This window comes from Eurosta solidaginis, chromosome 3 (assembly GCF_040869045.1).
Source record: "Eurosta solidaginis isolate ZX-2024a chromosome 3, ASM4086904v1, whole genome shotgun sequence".
Classification (NCBI taxonomy): domain Eukaryota; kingdom Metazoa; phylum Arthropoda; class Insecta; order Diptera; family Tephritidae; genus Eurosta; species Eurosta solidaginis.
The window spans coordinates 121,039,901-121,061,952 of record NC_090321.1 but is presented as its reverse complement, the minus strand read 5'-3'; the positions used below and the strand labels follow the sequence as shown (position 1 = coordinate 121,061,952).

At 41.3% G+C, this 22,052-nt stretch overlaps 1 protein-coding gene and 1 long non-coding RNA gene across 5 annotated transcripts in view; both read right to left on the bottom strand.

Moving 5' to 3' along the window:
• The window catches only part of IntS1 (integrator complex subunit 1), a 297,465-nt gene extending 285,437 nt beyond the window's left edge, over positions 1–12,028 (bottom strand). The window contains exons 1-2 of one of the 2 annotated variants that reach the window (XM_067773012.1): positions 11,900–12,021; positions 10,226–10,648 (exon numbers count right to left, since the gene is read on the bottom strand). In XM_067773012.1, the coding sequence (XP_067629113.1) occupies positions 10,226–10,631 (406 nt within the window). In that variant the 5' untranslated portion in view covers positions 10,632–10,648; positions 11,900–12,021. Of the gene's footprint in view, positions 1–10,225 lie in introns of both variants that reach the window. The other variant, XM_067773011.1, reaches the window with a different exon arrangement.
• A 365-nt stretch (positions 12,029–12,393) lies between these two features.
• LOC137244266 (uncharacterized) lies at positions 12,394–20,607 on the bottom strand. 3 transcript variants are annotated; one of them, XR_010950862.1, is made up of 5 exons: positions 20,256–20,607; positions 19,686–19,859; positions 19,383–19,613; positions 14,123–14,303; positions 12,394–14,052 (listed from the first exon to the last, which is right to left on the bottom strand). It is a non-coding gene; the product is annotated as an uncharacterized lncRNA (long non-coding RNA). The 3 variants fall into 3 exon arrangements; XR_010950863.1 differs by having other exon boundaries at positions 19,686–19,855; XR_010950861.1 differs by lacking the exon at positions 20,256–20,607 and having other exon boundaries at positions 19,686–20,229.
• Between the last annotated feature and the right edge of the window lie 1,445 nt (positions 20,608–22,052).

The window sequence follows — 22,052 nt, the reverse complement described above, 5'->3', positions numbered from 1 at the left end:
CGCATGTCTTCAACCTGTCTCTTTCCACCTTTGTCATACCCGAGAAATGGAAAATGGCCAAGGTGGTCCCGCTACTAAAGCCTGGGAAACCAGCTAACGTAGGTGAGTCATATCGTCCGATATCTCTCCTATCGCCAGTGGCAAAGACGCTTGAAGCCATTTTGCTCCCTCATTTCCAAGCACATTTGCAGCTAGCCCCTCATCAGCATGGCTTCAGAAAACTCCATAGCACTACCTCCGCGCTAAATGTCATTAGCACCCAGATAAATTGCGGTTTGAATCAATATCCCCACCATAGAACAGTACTCGTAGCGTTAGACCTATCAAAAGCTTTTGATACGGTCAACCATGGCTCGTTACTGGAAGACCTGGAAGGGTCTACCCTTCCCCCATGTCTTAAAAGGTGGACCGCAAATTACCTGGGTGGTCGGCAGGCATCGGTGCAATTCAGAAACGAAACATCAAAACAAAGGAGAATTAAACAAGTGGTGCCACAGGGTGGTGTCCTATCCCCGCTTTTGTTTAATTTCTACATATCTAAGCTACCTTCACCACCGGAAGGAGTCACAATCGTTTCCTACGCCGATGACTGCACAATAATGGCCACAGGCCCAGGCCCAAAGATCGATGAGCTATGCAATAAAATAACCGGCTATCTCCCTGATCTCTCCAGTTTTTTCGCCTCGCGAAACCTGTCATTGTCACCGACTAAATCTTCCGCGACCTTATTTACAACATGGACGCCCCAAATGTCGACCATATTGAACATCCACGTCGATGGCACTACGCTACCGACTGTCCTACACCCCAAAATCTTGGGTGTGACGTTTGATCAGGATCTACATTTTGGTGCGCACGCAACCGCAATTGTTCCAAGAATTCAGAGCCGTAATAAAATCCTCAAATCCCTTGCTGGCAGTACCTGGGGAAAAGATAAAGAAACGCTCTTGACCACATACAAAGCAATAAGCCAGCCGATTACGTGCTACGCGTCACCCATATGGTCGCCAAGCCTAAAAACCACCCACTGGAAGAAACTACAGGCCTGCCAAAATACTGCTCTCAGAATCGCCACGGGCTGTCTTCTTATGTCCCCAGAACACCATCTGCATAATGAGGCGAGAATACTCCCCATCAGGGAGAGAAATGAGATGCTGACCAAACAGTTTCTGTTGAATACCCAGAAACCTGGGCATCCCAACAGACATCTGATTGACGAACCAGCACCGCCTAGGGGCCTAAGGAGTCATCTCCGTAAGCATTTTGAGGAAATACGGCACCTGAGAACCCAGCCGTATGAAGCGGAAAAACACAAGCAGGTCCTTGGTGAACTCCATAGACAGGCGTCGGACCTTTATGTCGGGAATTGCCCGGTGAATCCAGTACTTGAAGAAAAATATCCAGAACTCGCAGAAGAGGAACGCATACTCCCCAGGGAAACGCGTGTCACTCTTGCTCAACTTCGTTCTGGATACTGTAACAGGTTAAACTCTTACCTATCCAGAATCAACCCCGACATACAAAATGTATGCCCTGCTTGCAATGTGTCCCCACATGACACCAACCATCTCTTTAATTGTAATGTGGAACCAACGCCTCTAACACCCCTTTCCTTATGGTCCACCCCTGTTGAAACGGCAAGTTTCCTTGGACTCCCGTTAGAGGATATTGATGACAATTTGTGATCGGTCGCGGCTATTAGGTGGGGCGAGCATTGCTACAACAACAACAACATTTCACGAAGGCTTTCGATAAAGTATCTCATAAAATCATATTATTTAAACTGGAATGCATTGGATTTCACTCTGTTTTCCTATCATGGTTAAAATCTTATTTGTCGAATAGGTCCTTGTGCGTCGAAATTGAAGACTGTAAGTCCCAACCTTTCTTGGCAACATCCGGGGTACCTCAGGGTAGCACTCTTGGTCCTCTTTTATTTGTGCTCTTTATTAATGACATTGGTTCCTGCTTTAATTCGCCTGATTTCCTTTTATATGCAGACGATCTTAAGATTTTTCGTAGAATTAATGGCCAGTCAGATGCAGTGCTCCTACAAAATGATCTAAATAATCTTGTTGCTTGGTGTAATGCCAATAGTCTCTACTTAAATGTCAAAAAATGCTTTCAAATGTCTTTTTCCAAGTCGTCTACCCTGCATACCACGCCCTATGGTATTTCAGGTGTTCCACTGGCTTCTGTCAAAGAAGTTATTGATATAGGTGTTGTCTTCGACACCTCTTTCTCCTTCGTTAGTCATATCTGTTATGTCCTTCCGAAGGCTTACAGAAACCTGGCCTTCCTTCGCAGATATGCAAAAGACTTTAAGGATCCCTATACCGGGAAGGCACTTTTTATCTCTTTAGTTCGCTCAAAATTAGAATACGCCTCAGTTGTCTGGAATCCGTTCTATAGTGGCCACTCTGCCAGAATAGAGAGGGTTCAAAGAAAATTCATTAGATTTTGCTTAATTTCTATTAACTTTGACGATCCATCCTATTACTCACGATGCATACTTATCAATCTCCAGTCTCTTGAAATCCGAAGAGCTGCGCATCTAATAATGTTTGTTTATGATCTCATCACTGGCTCTTTGGATTGTTCAGCTCTTCTAGCTAAAGTTAATTTTAATGTACCTAATAGGTGTCGTCGTACTTTCTTGCCCTTTTACTTGCGTGTCGGTAGAGCTAACTATTGCATGTTTGACCCGAATTTCCGCGCACTTACCGTATTTAATGGACTCTCAGGGAGTTTCCTTCTTGATTTCTCTTTGTCGAGAAGTACGTTCAAGTCTTCTCTGGATTTGTGGCTGTAATTTATTTTTATTATTTATTCATCTCATTGTTATCTTTTTTTCTTTTTTATTATTTACACGGTAATTACATATATAAGTTTGACTATATAGCCTTTATATCTTTCTATTCATTTGTATCTAATCTGTAAGATTCTTTTCGATCATAGACTTAATAAACATATACATATACATAAAAAGATTCTTTTCCGGCAGATGCAGCAAAACCATTTCTCAGGACCGGGGTCAGGAGACGGACCCGGAATGGATTCGATGCCTTCCCGGAGTAAGAAAGTATGGAGCAGTCCTGCTGCAAGGAGCTGCTGGGAGGTTGACAATTTGTGGGAGGGACGAAACAAATTAAATGGGGTCACACTGAAATGACCGTCCTTGGTCGGGAAAAATCCCGAGTCGCTCCGGTACATAGAAACGACTGCCTTAGGAAGCGGAAAAGAATTGATCACGTATCACAACAGGCTGAAAGGTTGCTAAACATTTCTTTCGAAAATCTTTTAAAAGTCAAAACAGTGTCCTTCCTTCCTACACTGATACACACGAAGGAACCTGACTATCTATTTCGTAAGCTTATTTTTCTGCAATCATCAAGATCGGTGCTTCTTCTTACGCACATTAGATACCGCACGCTAACCTCTGAACGCCAATTCTTTGTTACTGCAATACGTCTTTGGAACTCCCTACAAACAAGTATCCGACTCTTAAGTAATGCTCTGCACTTCAAAAAGAGCTAACATCATTTTTTAACGACGTAAACTGGATCTCAACTTGTTGTTGTTAAAAATGTTCATTTCTAAATCCCTTTTCCTTTGTCTTCTTTCTTTATTTGTTAAATACTATTATATCTATAATCAGCCAAAGGTTATCATCACTACTGCTGTCTTTTAATATTTATTAAATGCTTTTCTTTATTTTTAAGATTTATATCTAAAAATACATAAATATTTAATTATTATCTGTTATATTTAGTTTAATTAATTTAATATTATAAATGTTCAATTTTTATAGCTGTTGTTGTTGTTGTAGCAATGCTCGCCCCACCTAATAGCCGCGACCGATCACAAATTGTCATCAATATCCTCTAACGGCAGTCCAAGGAAACTTGCCGTTTCAACAGGGGTGGACCATAAGGAAAGGGGTGTTAGAGGCGTTGGTTCCACATTACAATTAAAGAGATGGTTGGTGTCATGTGGGGACACATTGCAAGCAGGGCATATATTTTGTATGTCGGGGTTGATTCTGGATAGGTAAGAGTTTAACCTGTTACAGTATCCAGAACGAAGTTGAGCAAGAGTGACACGCGTTTCCCTGGGGAGTATGCGTTCCTCTTCTGCGAGTTCTGGATATTTTTCTTCAAGTACTGGATTCACCGGGCAATTCCCGACATAAAGGTCCGACGCCTGTCTATGGAGTTCACCAAGAACCTGCTTGTGTTTTTCCGCTTCATACGGCTGGGTTCTCAGGTGCCGTATTTCCTCAAAATGCTTACGCAGATGACTCCTTAGGCCCCTAGGCGGTGCTGGTTCGTCAATCAGATGTCTGTTGGGATGCCCAGGTTTCTGGGTATTCAACAGAAACTGTTTGGTCAGCATCTCATTTCTCTCCCTGATGGGGAGTATTCTCGCCTCATTATGCAGATGGTGTTCTGGGGACATAAGAAGACAGCCCGTGGCGATTCTGAGAGCAGTATTTTGGCAGGCCTGTAGTTTCTTCCAGTGGGTGGTTTTTAGGCTTGGCGACCATATGGGTGACGCGTAGCACGTAATCGGCTGGCTAATTGCTTTGTATGTGGTCAAGAGCGTTTCTTTATCTTTTCCCCAGGTACTGCCAGCAAGGGATTTGAGGATTTTATTACGGCTCTGAATTCTTGGAACAATTGCGGTTGCGTGCGCACCAAAATGTAGATCCTGATCAAACGTCACACCCAAGATTTTGGGGTGTAGGACAGTCGGTAGCGTAGTGCCATCGACGTGGATGTTCAATATGGTCGACATTTGGGGCGTCCATGTTGTAAATAAGGTCGCGGAAGATTTAGTCGGTGACAATGACAGGTTTCGCGAGGCGAAAAAACTGGAGAGATCAGGGAGATAGCCGGTTATTTTATTGCATAGCTCATCGATCTTTGGGCCTGGGCCTGTGGCCATTATTGTGCAGTCATCGGCGTAGGAAACGATTGTGACTCCTTCCGGTGGTGAAGGTAGCTTAGATATGTAGAAATTAAACAAAAGCGGGGATAGGACACCACCCTGTGGCACCCCTTGTTTAATTCTCCTTTGTTTTGATGTTTCGTTTCTGAATTGCACCGATGCCTGCCGACCACCCAGATAATTTGCGGTCCACCTTTTAAGACATGGGGGAAGAGTAGACCCTTCCAGGTCTTCCAGTAACGAGCCATGGTTGACCGTATCAAAAGCTTTTGGTAGGTCTAACGCTGCGAGTACTGTTCTATGGTGGGGATATTGATTCAAACCGCAATTTATCTGGGTGCTAATGACATTTAGCGCGGAGGTAGTGCTATGGAGTTTTCTGAAGCCATGCTGATGAGGGGCTAGCTGCAAATGTGCTTGGAAATGAGGGAGCAAGATGGCTTCAAGCGTCTTTGCCACTGGCGATAGGAGAGATATCGGACGATATGACTCACCTACGTTAGCTGGTTTCCCAGGCTTTAGTAGCGGGACCACCTTGGCCATTTTCCATTTCTCGGGTATGACAAAGGTGGAAAGAGACAGGTTGAAGACATGCGCTAAATATTTGAAACCCTCTTTCCCTAGGTTTTTAAGCATCGGCATGGCTATGCCGTCTGGGCCCACTGCTTCTGATGGTTTAGCGCGACCAATGGCGTCCTCAACCTCTCTAGCGGTGATGGTAATTGGTGACGCGCTGAGTTTGTGTTTATGTGCACGTCTATTGGCTCTCCGTCTATCTTTGTCGACCGTAGGATGCATTATATATTGTCGGCAGAAAGCGCTCGCGCATTTTTTCGCATCCGACAGCACCTTATCGCCAAAGGCGATGGAAACTTTGTCTTTGTGCTTAGTCGGATTCGATAGGGACTTTACGGTGGACCAAAGTTTACCTACACCGGTAGAGAGGTTACAACCTCTTAGGTGCTCTTCCCATTTCGCCCGCTTGTGTTCGTCCACAAGCAATCTGATGCGTTGGTTTATATCCCTTATTTGGGGGTCGCCTGGATCAAGCTGTCTTATAAGGTCGCGTTCCCTCGCTAAGCTCGCGGCCTCCGCCGGGAAGTGGAGCCGGATTTCGGGAATTCTCCCGGCGGGAATGAAATGTGCCGAGGCGGATTCAATAACCTTACGGAAGGCACGCTCCCCTTGGCGGGCATCAGTCGGGATAGGGAGGGCAGCAAAGCTGCTGTCTGTTGCAGATTTATATTCTTCCCACTTTCCTTTTTTGAAGTTTATGAAAGTGCGTTTTTCGGTGACGATGAAGTCGGCGGTACGCTCGAACGAAATAAGTATGGGCAGGTGGTCGGATGCCAATGTTACCATCGGCTGCCAGTTGACGCAGTTTACGAGTTCTGCGCTCACGATTGAGATATCTGGCGAGCTATGACAGCATCCTACCATACGTGTGGGGGCGTCTCCGTTAATTGTGCAGAACGTCGTTTCGTCTATTTGATCCGCCAACATCTCACCCCTACTGTCCGCCCGCAAGTTTGAATGCCATAGGTCGTGATGGGCATTGAAATCGCCTAAGATAATGCGATTGTTGCCAGTGAGTAAGGCCTCGATATTAGGGCGGTATCCACTGGGGCAACAGGTGACAGGAGGGATGTAGATGTTGATGATTTCTAGATTTGCATCGCCTGACCGGACAGATAGGCCTTGACGTTCTAAGACATTGTCACTGCGGTCGATGCCAGGATCAAATATATGATATTGCACAGAGTGGTGTATAATAAACGCGAGGCCGCCTCCATTTCCGCTCTCGCGGTCTTTCCTGTGGACATTATAACCAGAGCAGGTCTGCAATGCAGATCTTGCTGTGAGTTTAGTCTCTTGAATCGCAGCAATGCGGATGTTGTGCCGCTTCATGAAATCGACTATCTCCGTAATCTTCCCAGTTAGTCCATTACAGTTGAACTGCAGAATTCTGAAGTGCATGAGGGGTGACGCCGCCACTCTAGGGGTAAGTGAGGGGTAACTACGCCTAGGTTGTGGAAGGCCAGGACGCAATTGCTGTTGTGGCCTTGGGACTGGGCGCCCTTGGGCAAGCATTGGGGTACCCGGATGATTTGGGTTTGCGACCTGGCAACATGGCGCGATGAAACCCGTCGAGGGGTTGCCGTCGCGGAGACCAGAACATCTAGGAAAGTGGCACCACCCAAGGCAGGAGCTGCATCGAGCGGATGTCGCAAACCTATATATTCTGTGCTGGCAGACGGTGCAAACGGAGGCAGGGACTAAGAGTCTGTTTCCCTGACCTGCACGATTGCTGCCAGAAAAGAGGGGAGGAGAAGAAGACGGGGGCAGGGGCTGATGCTCAGCATTGCTACCAGCTCTACTACGAAGGTAGTAGTTATGAGTGGTATCAGCTGTTTGAGTTGTTGGCGCCGTGGGGCGCGAGCAGCAGCGGGTACTTGTTGTGGCTTGCTGAGCAGCGAAGCTGCTGGAAGGTAGTGGGGATACGCTTAGGCGTAGACTACGGGACGCCCTTGGGCGTGAGCAGCAAGGAGCCACAAAAGATTTATAAAAGTTACGTGGACGTCGGGTTTTGGGATCAAGCCCAGAACAACCTGTCCGATGCAACCATCCCTTGCACGAGACACACTGAACAGAGTATGACCGTCCTAAAAAGATTCTTTTCTGGCAAATGCAGCAAAACCATTTCTCAGGACCGGGGTGAGGAGACGGACCCGGATTGGGTTCGATACCTTCCCGGAGTAAGAGAATATGTAGCAGTCCTGCTGCAAGGAGCTGCTGGGAGGATGACAATTTGTGGGAGGGACGAAACAAATTAAATGGGGTCACACTGAAATGACAGTCCTTGGTCGGGAAAAATCCCGAGTCGCTCCGGTACATAGAACCGACTGCCTTGGGAAGCTCATGCTATTCATGACTAGCACTGTTAAATAATTTGTCAAAATTGTTGTGCTAGGAACTAATTTTCAAATAAAATACAAAATACAAATACAAATGTGTGTATTGACCTCGATAATACGCGAAGGTGGAAAATAAAAATTTTAACTCGTTCATAAGATATTAACGAAAAACCGAAAAATTACCCCGGGTACCTCCAAAACCGGGGGTGTAATACATATTATTTTTGCGCGGAACACTTTTCAGAACAAGTGCAGAATACATACATTTGACAAAACAAAAAATAAAAAATTGGACTTTATAGAGATTTTTATGCTGATTCCAACGGTATATCTCTTTTTTGGTGCAAATGAAAGGTTTGGGGTTAATTCCATGTCAAAAGGCGAAATTATGAATTTTTCAAATCAAGATATCTCCGAAACTAGTGGATGGATTTCAAAAATTAAAAAATCGAAAAATAACTTATAAAAATACCTTTCATCTGATGTATATGTATCTTAACCTTCTCTAGTCTTTATTTACCAAAAATTTGAAAAAGCTCTTTTTTGTATTCGTGAACGAGCTGATATTACCTTATAGCTCTTATGTTTATTGTTATGTTAGCCGATCCAACACCGGCTGTGCAATGTACAGTAATTCTGCGCAGAATACCTTTCTGCATAGGCGGCCCTCGGCCGCGCTTATAAAAAATAACCCTGGGCTACGCCATGTCAAGTCCGGGTGTGTGGTATAACCGTGGCTACCGCCATGCTGCCCAAGGCAGTCGGTTCTATGTACCGGAGCGACTCGTGATTTTTTTCGACCAAGGACTGTCATTTCAGTGTAACCCCATTTAATTTGTTGCGTCCCTCCCACAAATTGTCATCCTCCCAGCAGCGGGACTGCTCCGTATTCTCTTGCTCCGGGAAGGTATCGAATCCAATCCGGGTCCGTCTCCTGACCCCGGTCCTGAGAAATGGTTTTGCTGCATCTGCCGGAAAAGAATATTTTTAGGACGGTCATACTCTGGTCAGTGTGTTTCGTGTAAGGGATGGTTGCATCGGACAGGTTGTTCTGGGCTTGCTACCAAAACCCGAAGTCCACGTAACTTTTATAAATCTTTTGTGGCTCCTTGCTGTTTACGTCCAAGGGCGTACCGTAGTCTACCGCCACGGTGATGTCCTTCTGCGTAGTACACCCTTCTGCGCAGATTTTTGTGAATATATAAAGCAGAAGGGCGTACTACGTAGAAGGACGGTGATACCACACACCCGGACTTGGCATGGCGTAGCCCAGGGTTATTTTTTATAAGCGCGGCCGAAGGCCCCCTATGCAGAAAGGTGTTCTACGCAGAATTACTGTGCATGGCGCAGCCGTTGTTGGATCGGCTAACATAACAATAAACATAAGAGTTATAAGGTAATATCAGCTCGTTCAAGAATGCAAAATTTAAATAGTTTACCTTTGACGTATATTTTAGCAACAAAAAATTAGCAATGTTATACATTACGTATTTTTGCAATTAATTAATACAATGCATAAACCCATACATACATAAATAGCATCATACATATACCTACGTCGATACAAATAATTGAACTCATATGACAACTTCTTTGTTTTTCGCCCCTAAATAATCAAGTTATACCTTCTAGTATTAAAGTATTTTGTCAATAACACATTTTTTCGACTTATTATTCGATTTATGATAAGTTAGCAATCATTCTCCCATAAAAACATAATTTTATTATATAAATTTCTTCTAAATATAATGTTTTATATATCAAACAAAACCTTGTTTTAATACCTATCTAAAGACATTACAATTTTCAAGATTGACTCAATAGTTTCAAAGATATTTTGTTTTAAAAAAATGTAAAACTTACCTTTTGACGTGGAATTACTCCTATAGTTATTATTTGCACAAAAAAAAATTATACGGTTGAACTCACCATAAACACCACTACCAATACTAATATAAATTTTATTAATTTGACAAATGTATGTATTCTGCACTTAAGCCCACCTTTCTGCGTTGGCGGTTTTCGGCACCGCTTATAAAGAATTAACCTGGCCGGTCTACCAATGGATTGGGATGGAGATTATGAAAATTTCCAACTTCAACTGCAAATATCTCCGAACATATATAAAATTGTTATTTTCCCCTTCAGACTATTGTTGTCGAAATACCAGGCTTTTGACAGCTCTCTCGATGTTTTTGGACGAGTATTAGCAGTCGACACCTGTTCTAGAATTTTAACAAAATTAGGGATCAGCGCTCTGAAATACAGGAAAATGGATCTAATTCCTGTACATAGCACGTTTTTTTTACTTCTAGTGTTATGAATTGCACATTTTCTAGATAATACTTTTGTTTACTTACCAAGCATACCCATATTGTTTGGATTCCGCGTGTTAGAAAGTTCATTTTGTACCACCAGCTTTAAGATTAATCTAAGAACATTGGGATGCTGCGTTATCATATCCTTAATGCAGAGCATGAAAAAATTTAGCGACGGCTTGGTTTTTAATCGAATCTTAACAAGTATTGTTAACACTTCTTGATCCTTGAAATTGTTTTCTTTTATATTGAAGCATATGTAATACAACAGTTGCTGGGCATATTTTACGAGTTTACCGTTATGAATCCAAAGTTCTAGGCGTGTAATACAAAGATATCGGACTTCACTTAATCCAGCTGTTGAACACAGAAATTTTAAAAAATTACGAGTATACCAGTCAGTTTGTTGGCGCTTGTTTAATTGTTCCTTTATAGCATCGATTACCATTTTTTCTATACCAATCTCTATATGGGAAAATCGATTAAGAACTAAAAATGGGGGATCCGAATCAGTTGCAATTCCTACAGACTCTATTGTGTTTGAGCTTCCGTCCCCAGAATCATCTTCTAAAATTAACAAATCGCGATGTTGCTGTCCTGTAGATACTGCAAAAACAGAGTTATCAGCCTGCCACGCATTGGTGGGAGGAATACTTGTATTGAAAACAAAGCAGACATTTTTTATAAACGACATACATAAATCATTGTCAGCCCACGTACGTTCGTTAATAGCATCTTCTATGTAAATACGCATAAACTGTTCTGGCCAGTTGGTTTTATCATAATAAGCTCTGGTTAACAAGTTAGTAGCAATCGCGTGTGAATTGGTACTTTGCTTCGCTTTATTATTAACATCCCTACGCAATATATAAATAAGAGCAGAAGTAACAACATCCTGGTTAAATATGGATGGTCGAAGTTTAGCAAGGAACAACAGGGCTAAGTAGAGACTAAGATCAATTTTCGTACGGGTATATGGTTCCATTAGATGTTTTACTGATCCACAAACAACTCGAAGCACACTTTCATCTATTTGATTGAAATTGTCTCTTATAACTGCAAGAAGCTCAGTGAATTCACAATCGGCAGCGAACTGATCCCAAGAACAGTGAATAGTGTAACCACTCGCTTCTTCGGGGCGCATATATTTGGCCTTTTTACTAGAACTAGATAACGATATGGTTGCCTCGCGTTTGCGGTCGGAAATGGCAGTTCCTTTGCAAGCGGCAATTTTTTTCGGGTCTTCTCTAGTACCTTTAGCACCCAACGCAAAAAACTCATTTCCCATTGGGCCAGAGACTTTCTTCTGGCCTCTTCCAATACTGGTGCCTTTACAACGATCCATCTTTATCCTTTATGAATAATACGCAAATTCAACCCCACAAGTTCTTTACAAAATAAAAAATATTGAAGTTTCTGCAACTAGAGCTGGATTTCGATTCGATTCTTAATCGATTTAATAGATATTTTTTTAGAAATGTAGAATCGTTTTTTTTAATCGTTCTTTAGGCATCGAAGTTTGCATGGGGAATATTTTGAATAAGGTGCCCCGATTTTCAAACTTTTGTTGATTTGTAGGGGTAGAGGGGGTTCTAAAAATCACAAAATTATCATCTGCAGCTCTAGGAAAATCTTAGTTTATAAAATATAAGCTTTTTAATTTCCAAATTTAGTAAAATTTCAACTTAAGCCCTGCACTTGAAATTCGGGTCTCACATGTCGGTAGCGGTATCAAGAGACGCGCATTTGCGTCAAGATTCAGAATCCGAAAGCAGAAACTATATTTTTTATCTCGTTTAAAAGTTATTCGCGGAAAACACGTCGGTACTATTGTCGCTTTTTTCGTTGTTGCAATTAAACAAATCCCTACAAGACAGGTACCCGTTCCCTAATCGATTACTTAATCGTCATCAATAACTTGTTCACCAATTATCGTCTTAATGACTTTTACATTGCTGTCGTGAAAAAGGTAACGCATGTGCTCTCTTAAAATAGTGTACGTGTGACTCTCTTTCTCGCTCTTACCTATTGTGTTTTCGACATTCCTTCTCGCTCGATGTTATTTACATTTTTAAGTTACTTCATCAGTTATGTTTTCGTTATCGCTAACCAAAACATATGCAACAACAACAATACGGGTAACTGGTCTATCGGTTACCCGTATCGGTTACCTTCTGTCAAATCGCTTTTTCTATGAATGAAACGCGTCCTTTATGTTCAGATAATATTTAATTATAAATTATTCATATATACAATGTTTTTTTAGAATTTAAATTATTGCCTTATTACTCTAGCGAACTTTACATATGTGAATTTTTATATTTATAAACTATATAAATACATTAACGTCTATTCATAGTCGTGCCCTTTCCGAAACCTTGTTTTGAAGTTCTTATTTTTCCTGCGCTGGTAGTGTTGCTCATCAGTTTGCAGTCATATTAGTTTGGTAGGTATAGTAACATCAGACGTAGGGAAATTAGGAAGCATGTCAGGAGTATCACCAGAATCCAAAGAAGCATGGTGATTCGTCACCTCCGTTTTCTTCCATATCCGGATTCATTCCATACTAGTAATTATAAATATCTTGTAGATGCCACATAGGTGTAACCATACCCTCAAGATATTTCCGTTCAAATCTTGTGGTGTACACGTAAACTTGTATTTGTTATAAATTATTCACCACATTCTAAACATAGAAAAGATGTATTAAGTGTTTGCGTAAATACCATTGTGATTACAATATGGACAAACATTCAATTCTAAACTTTTCGTTGTTACATCAATTGTTTCAGCGTGTTGTACACGTAAATAAAAATTCATACTTGAATGTATTTTCGTCTTCCAATCGCATAATTTACATTTTAAATAATGACTATTAGGCATATGAGAAATCTCATGGTCCAATAATTTGTTGAAGCTTGGTGTAGCTGCTTGAATAACACAAAATTTACATTTTGCACCACGTTCGTTATATTTAAATTGTAAATGTTCTGGTTTCTCTACACGATGCATAAAGTTTAGATGCTTTTTCCAACAATGTGCTGAATTTATTTGAAATACATACATTGGGCATTGTCTCATGATAAATTTTCCATAAATATACTGAGCCTCTTTATGTAGGCTCTTTTCTTAACATCTAATTCTGGCCGTACAGGATATGACAGTTTTGCTTCAGGTTATAATCCACACTCATACTATTTTCAGATTCTGTTTCATAATTTTCATCATTTTCAACATTGGACTTTGCATCAACATCATTATCATCATCGTCATTTTTTGATAACTCTGTTTTAAGCTTCATATTTATCAAAGGTTCATCTTCCTTAGTATTAGAATTAGAAACATTGTCATCTTCGGTTAAGTTTTTATCAAGTTTAGCTTTTTTCCTAGGTTTAAATTCTTTACTATCCGTACTAGAATTAATACCATCATCAACATTTTTCGTGGTCTGTTTGATTTTTTAAATTTGCCAATGGTTCGCCTTTATCAGAATTAGAATCAGAATGGCCTTGGCCATCTTCACCGTGTTGCAAAGTAGGCGACACATGTTGGTGTTGATGTTTGCGCATATTGCGGATATGTTGGTGGTTCACTAGTCATTAATTGTTTAGAAGTTTCAACTTGTTGCGTTTGTTGTTGTTGTTGCTGGCTGATGATGTGGTGTTAACGTTTGTTGTACAATTTATTCGGCTGATTGCACATATTGTTGGTGTGTTATAGTGCTGGAAATCCTTCCGATATTGAAAGTCCTTGATTAGTGTAATCCCCACGTAGTGAACTACTCATGTGACCGCGTCCGCGGTAACTATTACATCTGAAGGCGCTTAAGTTACAGGCATAGCTGACATCGCTTATATAACAGGTTGACTCTAAAGTAAAAACCAAAACAAAATATTAGAATCAGTGTTTATGAATAACATATTTAAAATAAGCTCTTACAACAACGTGATCGGTGGCTACATCCCCGTGAAAGTAGTGTGGTGTTCCTCCTTGTATAAACGTAGATACTGGATGTGCTCAACCGTGCAGTTTTCTTCTAATTTGAGCAAATGTATGTTCTTACAGCCACAGCTGGAATATTTGGGATATTTCTATCCTCACATCGTCAAAATCAAATTACCTAGAATGAAAAAGAAACTCATATCAGTAAGAATAGATTAAAAGTTTTTAATATAAGCCGAAAAGTGTTCCATAAATAGGGCTCCACACATAGCTCTTTTCCAAAGGCACAAGAGAAATTTCAGATAACTAGAATCAGGACCTGGTAAAGTAACTTCAAAGGCGATTTAGTCGCCACTACTTCGTATGCGCATTTCTCTACGCTCCCTTTCGGCATGCATCATCAATTTCGTCATTACTATAAAGGCCATCTTGCTCACAGCAATCCAACAATCTATTTGTCCGCAAATTCGTGGAACTAAATTCCTAATGGAAGGTTCCTCTCCAAAAACTCTGTTTACAGACAGTCTTTCGCTGTGAAAACGAGGGCAGTGAAATATTACATGTTCTGCGCCTTCCAATTCGGACGGACAGCTTGGACAGAAAGGATCCTCCTCTATCCCACGCTTATGTAGATATTCCTTCAAGCCACCGTGCCCGCTCAATATCTGTGTGAGATGGTAATTTAGTTTGCCGTGTTTTCGCTCGTACCATTCCGCTATATTCCGGACTAGCATGAAGGTTCAGCGCTCTTTTCTCGAATCTTCCCGCCGTTCTTGCCACCTAACTATTGTTCGTGACCTTGCGGTTTTCTTAGCATCTTCAGATGGTCGGCTGAATCCAATGCCATACAGATCGGCCATTTCACCTGAGAGTAGATCTACTGGGATTTTCCTGGATAAAACATGGATCGCGTCGTCGGAACAGCACATGCTATTCGTATAGCAGTAATGCGGTAGGCTGCTAGTATATCTTTTTGGTGGACCATTTTAGATCTGTGCCATACTGGTGCTGCATATAATATTATAGAGCTGGTTACGTTGGATAATCGCTGACGGGTAGCTTCGCTTGGGCCGCCGATGTTGGGCATTATTCGCGTTAGGGTTCCACTAACTCTAGAAACTTTGTCCCCCACCGCCCTGAAGTGCTCCCTAAAAGTTAGTTTTGAGTCAATGATTACTCCTAGATATTTCAAGGAGGGCTTTGAATTTATTTGAAAATCTCCTATGGTTAGGACCAACTCATCCACAGTCCGCTTTGAGCTCATCAGAACCACTTCTGTCTTATTGCTAGCCATCTCCAGCCCCGTGTTCGTCAACCATTCCTCTATTCTTCCCATGGCGTCATTACATAATGCTTGGAGCAGATCAAGTTTCTTGGCCACTGCTACTACGACAATATCATCTGCATAGCCGACAATTTCCGTGCCTCCGGGAAGGTGGTTTTGTAGCACCCCGCCATACACCGCATTCCAAAGAGTTGGACCTAGAACAGATCCCTATCTAATCTATCTATCTATCAAATTATTCGGAGCAGGTACGGAACTTGTCTTGGGACACCCAAAGTGCACCCACGCTTCTCATGGCTCCAGCGGGTTAGCGGCTTCCTAGAACTTAAGCCACTTGCTGCTTCTAGATCTGACATCTGTCAGCTGGAGTCTTAGCCCGACAAGCGCAGGGCACGAGCACAGAATGAAATCGATCGCTTCCTCCTCCAACTCGCACTTCCTACATCTGCTATCACTGACCAAGCCTAATTTAAAGGCATGTGACGCCAGAAGGCAGTATCCAGTAAGAATACCCGTCATGAGTCTAGTCTACAGTTTAATGATAATAAAAATATAAGAATCAGTGTTTATGAATAACATATTTTAATTAATCTCTTACAACAACCTGATCGGTGGCTACATCGCTATGTAGGTAGTGTGGTGTTCCACCTTGTATAAACGTAGGTACTGTATGTGCTCAACCGTGCAAATTGACATTAGCAGTAACATTATTTACATAAACATAGCTTGGTATTTGTGAAGGCCTCAATATAGCATACATTGGTCCAGTTCGGTGTGCACCAGCCACTGGTACAAACACTTTTGAATGCATAGCTTTCATATAGGATGGATGTCCAGCAGTGCTCCGGTTGTGCCAATATGTAATGGGCTGCTCCGTCTCTTGGTACGGCTGTATAGGTATAGGCGGGTGCAATGTATTACTAGGCTCAAGATCGGAAGGTACATAGATGGCTCGAAGACGCCAGAGGGGATTGGAGCCAGAGTTTTCGGACCCAGAACCAAAATATCAGTAACTCTAAAAGCACATCCGAGCATTTTCGAGCGGAAGTATTCGCCATAAGTTAGTGCGCTAAGCTGAACCTTTAGCGCTGATACCCCAAAGAAACAATTGCCATACTCAGTCAGGCAGTCAGGTTCCACTAAAGGCACTTGCGGCGTTCGAAATAAAGTCAGCACTTGTCCTTCAGTGCGTAGAAAAGCTGAATCAATTAGGAGCACACAACGTAGTACTGTTGGCCTGGGTCCTAGGCCACAGGGGAGTGGAGGGCAATGAGCAGGCGGACTCCATGTTTAATTTGTTGCGTCTCTCCCACAAATTGTCAACCCCCCAGCAGATCCTTGCAGCGGGTCTGCGCCATACTCTCCTCTTCCGGGAAGGTATCGACCCCAATCCGGGTCCTTCTCCTGACCCCAGTACTGAGAAATGGGTTTGCTGCGTTTGCCGGAAAAGAATCTTTTTAGGACGGTCATATATATAAGGGCCTGAAATATTTCAATGAACTTCCTAATCACATAAAAAGTAGTAATAACTTCAATACTTTTAAAAAAAGTTTATTGGAGCATTGTAAAACCCTTCCAATAAGATAGTTTTTTTTTCTTTTATTTTTTTACATGATATACCGATACTGGAGCGCGAAAAGGGAATGGTAATAATGGTAGCAGCAAAATACAATGCATCCGGCCCTAAGGAAAAGAAAATCGGTCGCCACCTGTAACTCCAGACAGTTCCAACAACTCATTTCGCTGGAATTCGGTATTTCCAGCTGGTATTTACTGTTGCTGATCGGAATCATTCGCATTCCGACAGCATAAATATAACAATAAAATTATATAATGTGTAACAAAAATAACGAGGGGGATTGGAAACACGTCCTTTTCAACCTCCCATTATATGTTGAGCTGTGCTAATCGGAATCTTCATGCATTCCGACAGCGTCTTTACTAAACAAAGTTGAGGGGTGATTGGATACACTTATTTTCAATTTCCAACATCCAAAGACATGTTTAGCTTCATTGATCGGAGACTAATACATTCCGAAAGCTTAAAATACACATATAATTGAAAAATATAAGTTCCAAATTTTGTTGCCTTAAGCTGGGAGCACTGGAGGATTGGAAACGCGTCCTTTCCAACCTTCCTTTAATGAGTGGCTCCCAGACTCGTCCCTCTGTCACGCTAGTAAATATGCTGATCGGAATCACATGGCATTCCAACAGCATATTCAATAGAAATAAGTCATTATAACAATGAATTGTACTTAGTAGTTTAAGTTTTGGGCCTAAACAGCCGTAATAATAAATAAATTAAATTAAAAAAATAAATACTCTTGTCAGTGTTTCACGTGCAAGGGATGGTTGCATCGGACAGGTTGCTCTGGGCTAGATTCCAAAATCCAGCGTCCTCGTAACTTTTATAAATATTTTGTGGCTCTTGTTGTTCACGGCCTCATAACATTATGAGGAAATACGGCACCTGAGAACACAGCCGTTTGAAGCTAAAAAACACAAGCATGTCTTCAGTGAACTCCACAAACAGGCGTCGGACCTCTATGCTGGTGATTCCTGTACTCAAAGAACAAAACTAGCAGAAGAGGAACGCACTCTCACTAGGGAAACGAGAGTAGTCACTCTAGCCCAACTTCGAGCTGGATAACGTAACAGGTTAAACTCTTACCTATCCACAATCAACCCCGACATACAAAACATTGTCCTGCTTGTAATGTGTCCCCACATGTCACCAACCATCTCTTTAACTGTATTGTGCAACCAACGCCTCTAACACTCCTCTCATTATGGCCCACCCCTGTTGAAACAGAAAGTTTCTTTGGATTCCCGTTAGAGGACATTGATGACAATTTGTGATCGGTCGCACCTATTGGATGGGGCGAAGCACTGCTACTACAACAACAACAGGCGGACAACACGGTAAGAGAGGCAGCAACTGCATGACCCATCGATCCCGAGCCGTTCCTGCCAGTTGGCCCACAGGGGCATCTATTAGTAGAAGAAAGGGAAATAGGGAAGAACACTGGCGCAATATGCCAGGCCTGAGTCAATCTAAGTTACTGTTAGGGGGTTACAGGACAACTCGATATAGGGCATTAATAGGCCTCTCAAAAAGATAACCTAAGAACCCCAACGGCTATTCTTGCAAGACACTGTAGACTGAACAGTCACAAGCAAAAGCTGGGTATAGTATCGAACAACACATACCGATTTTGTGATGGATCAGCAGACGGTGGACCATATCCTTCTAGATTGCGGCGCAATTTCAAGACGTAGGGCTAAGTTTATGGGCTCACCATGGCCAGAGCATTCCCACATTTAATCCCTCAAGCAAAGAACACTGCTGGGGTTCATCAAGGAAGTCGGCTAGGATGAGGTGCTGTGAAAGAGATGTGCAAGTCACTGTGCAATCCTCAATAAATGATCTATCTATCTACGTTCGGGTAACAAGCACCATTGTGGTACTAGCCCCACCATCTCGGGAACTATTGATATGACTACATTAAACCTTCTAGGGATTGAATATTAATAATGCCGGCAATGCGAAAGTCTGCTAAAATGCACCATTCTCCATGGAATGCTCGATATATAACTTTCCACGTTTTGAAACAGTGATGAAAAGAGCAAAATTTACTAAAAATTTTAACTGGCTGTGGGTAGTAAGGTGTTGATGTCCTCTGTTAACGCAATATAATGACAACTGCCACGCAGGGAAAATGACAAAAATCTTGTAAATCTACTGATAATAATTAATTAATTCCTCCCCTTCTATGCAGTTCTATGCATACATACATATGTATTTTTCTCTCCAAATGCTAATTAAAAAAATTAATTGGTTTTCACATGAACTTCGAACTCTGTCGTATTTGCATTCTTCAGTTGATTATCAACAAAAGCATGACAAATTATCACTAAAAAATTCATACATGTTGCTTATATATTTAATATGGTAGCCATTTTACTTACCCTTTCTGGTGCGATGATTCCTGTACAATCGGGCCTGACTAGACGCGATTTTTTTTGCCTTAAGAGAGCGTGCTTAACGCGAACCCTAACATGTCATGGCACAACTTTGGTGATGCAAAAAATCAAAGACATTTCTGCTTCTAATGCTTCTAGGATAGCAGCAGCAGCTCCCGGTGGCACCACATAAATAACAGTTGCAGGCCGATCAGTTGCCTTTTTTGCTCCGGCTACCTATTCAATTTTAATTCACATTACATTATCTACTATTGCAATTTTTAATCACTACAAATCAATATAAATTACCGAAGCAAATACTGGCAAACCAAGATGCGTAGTTCCAGCCTTTTTTAGGGAAATACATCCCACCAGTTTGGTACCGTATTCCAAAGCATGTTGCTTGTAAAGTACCTTGTTTTTGTAGATTTCCTTTGATTTTGGCATATTCTAAGCAGAATCGCAACCCGGCGGAGATGCTATCTATTAGAATAATATAACATTTTTTTTTATTATTTAAAAATGCACATACGTATGAATGAAAATCAGAAAGTAAATAATGTTGTTGTTGTTGTAGCGATAAGGACACTCCCCGTTATGGACTTTGGTGGTCCTTTGCCGGATGCAGATCGGGTACGTTCCGGGAACCATTAAGGTACTAGCCCGACCATATCGGGAGCGATTTAGTTGACATAAAACCTTGTAGGCCATCCCGTCGATTCTATACAACTTAATATGGTAACGATTTAAAAGACGGTGCACCACCCAATTTTTATCAAAAATTATCAAACGTGGAATCAAAAGGCGCGCTTCGAGCTCCGTTTTTATTATTATTTGATATTTTTAAATTAGGTGGTGTGCCGTCTTGTAAAACTTTACCCTTAATATTATTTTGGGCGAAGGCCGCCAACGCAAAAAGATGGTCTCTGCAGCAATATCCTTAATTTCCGTCACATGTCACAACTCAAATTAACTTAATGTTATTTTGGGCGAAGGTCGCCAACGCAAAAAGGTGTTCTCTGCAACAAAATTTTTAATTTCCGTCACATGTCACAACTAAAAGCACAAGATATTTTTCGTTGTAAACAATTTATATTTTTTTTGCGTTTCAATTTTTCCGGAATAATTAATGAACTGTCATTTCGATGACAGCATGAAACGTCGATGTGTTAGTGGAGAGCGAAAAAAGCTTTGAATGTGTGGGTGAACTGGTTACCTCCGTCTTGTAGGGATGAAGGTGGTCAATAGTGTTGCCACCTCCGCAACAATATCTTTTTATCTTGGTAGAACATTATAAGGTGGTGGCACGTCGACATAAATACAAACACAGATACACTATCAATGTATTTTGTTTTGTCATTCTCTGAATAATTTGAAATTAATGTATTTAATTGGAACAAGTGCAGAATACATAAATTTGTCAAAAAAAATCGGACTTTATAGAGATTTTTATGCTGATCCCAACGGTAATTCTGCGTAGAACACCTGTCTGCATAGGCGGCCTTCGACCGCGCTTATAAAAAATAACCCTGGCCTACGCCATGCCAAGTCCGGGTGTGTGGTATAACCGTGGCTACCGCCATGGTGATGTCCTTCTGCGTAGTACACCCTTCTGCACAGCAGCCCAAATAATATTAGACTACAAAATACATTGATACACAGACGGCTTATTGAATAATAAAGACAGTTTTCTACATTAAGACGCTTATTGAGCTCAATATTCCCTACAAAATTCGAATCTATAATTATTTCATTAATAGCTAATCGAATGCCTAATGAAGTCAAAAGCACAATGCAACTCTGTTGGGAGCGTTCAGTTTCTTAGTTTTTGATGTGTTCAGTGCTTAAAAATGTCATTTGTCAAAGTAAATGTCATTGTCTGCATGGCGGGACAAGGTGGCCGCTTCGAACAGTTGATTATAACCTTTTTTTATTTGATTTGATACATCAACTTCCGGCGCAGTACGATTTTGACATTTGTCCATCGAATTTACAAAAACAAAGTACATGGAATTCTTATTTATGTATGTAGGTATGTCACCGTGCTGCCACCTTGTATCGTTCCGCCATGATTGTCTGTCATATAGCATTGTCATTTTATTCGCTTGACATTTCATCCTTCATACTAATCGAGCAGTTACTTCTGTGCGAAAGCAAAAAATTTACGATTTCATTAGAAGGTGAAATGAGATCATTAAGTTTCTGTGTGAAAACAGTATTAGATTCTAGTAAGCCAATTGAGAGTGACTGAAGGGGAATTCAATATTATAAGTAATCTAAAGATTCGCAGATGTGTTGTCCGGAAGTATTTTAGTCAAGTGCAGGGCGATTCTGCGAAATGCAAATCGTACCGAAAAAATGCAAACCAGGTGAAAATATGTATGTATGTATATGTATATGTATGTATAATTTATTCAGTCTATGATTAAACAATCTTACAGACTAGAATACAAAAGCAAATAAATACTTAAACAAATAATCAACTGAAAACCACAACGAATAACGTAAGTAACATGACTAGCGAAAACAAAAATAAGAAGATAATGCAAGTAGATTATAGGAACTCTTGCAAAGTTGACTTGAAGATGCTTCTCGACAAAGACAAATCAATAAAAAACCTCTGTGAGAGTCTATTAAATTCATTTAGTGCCCGAAAATTTGGGTCAAAATTACAAT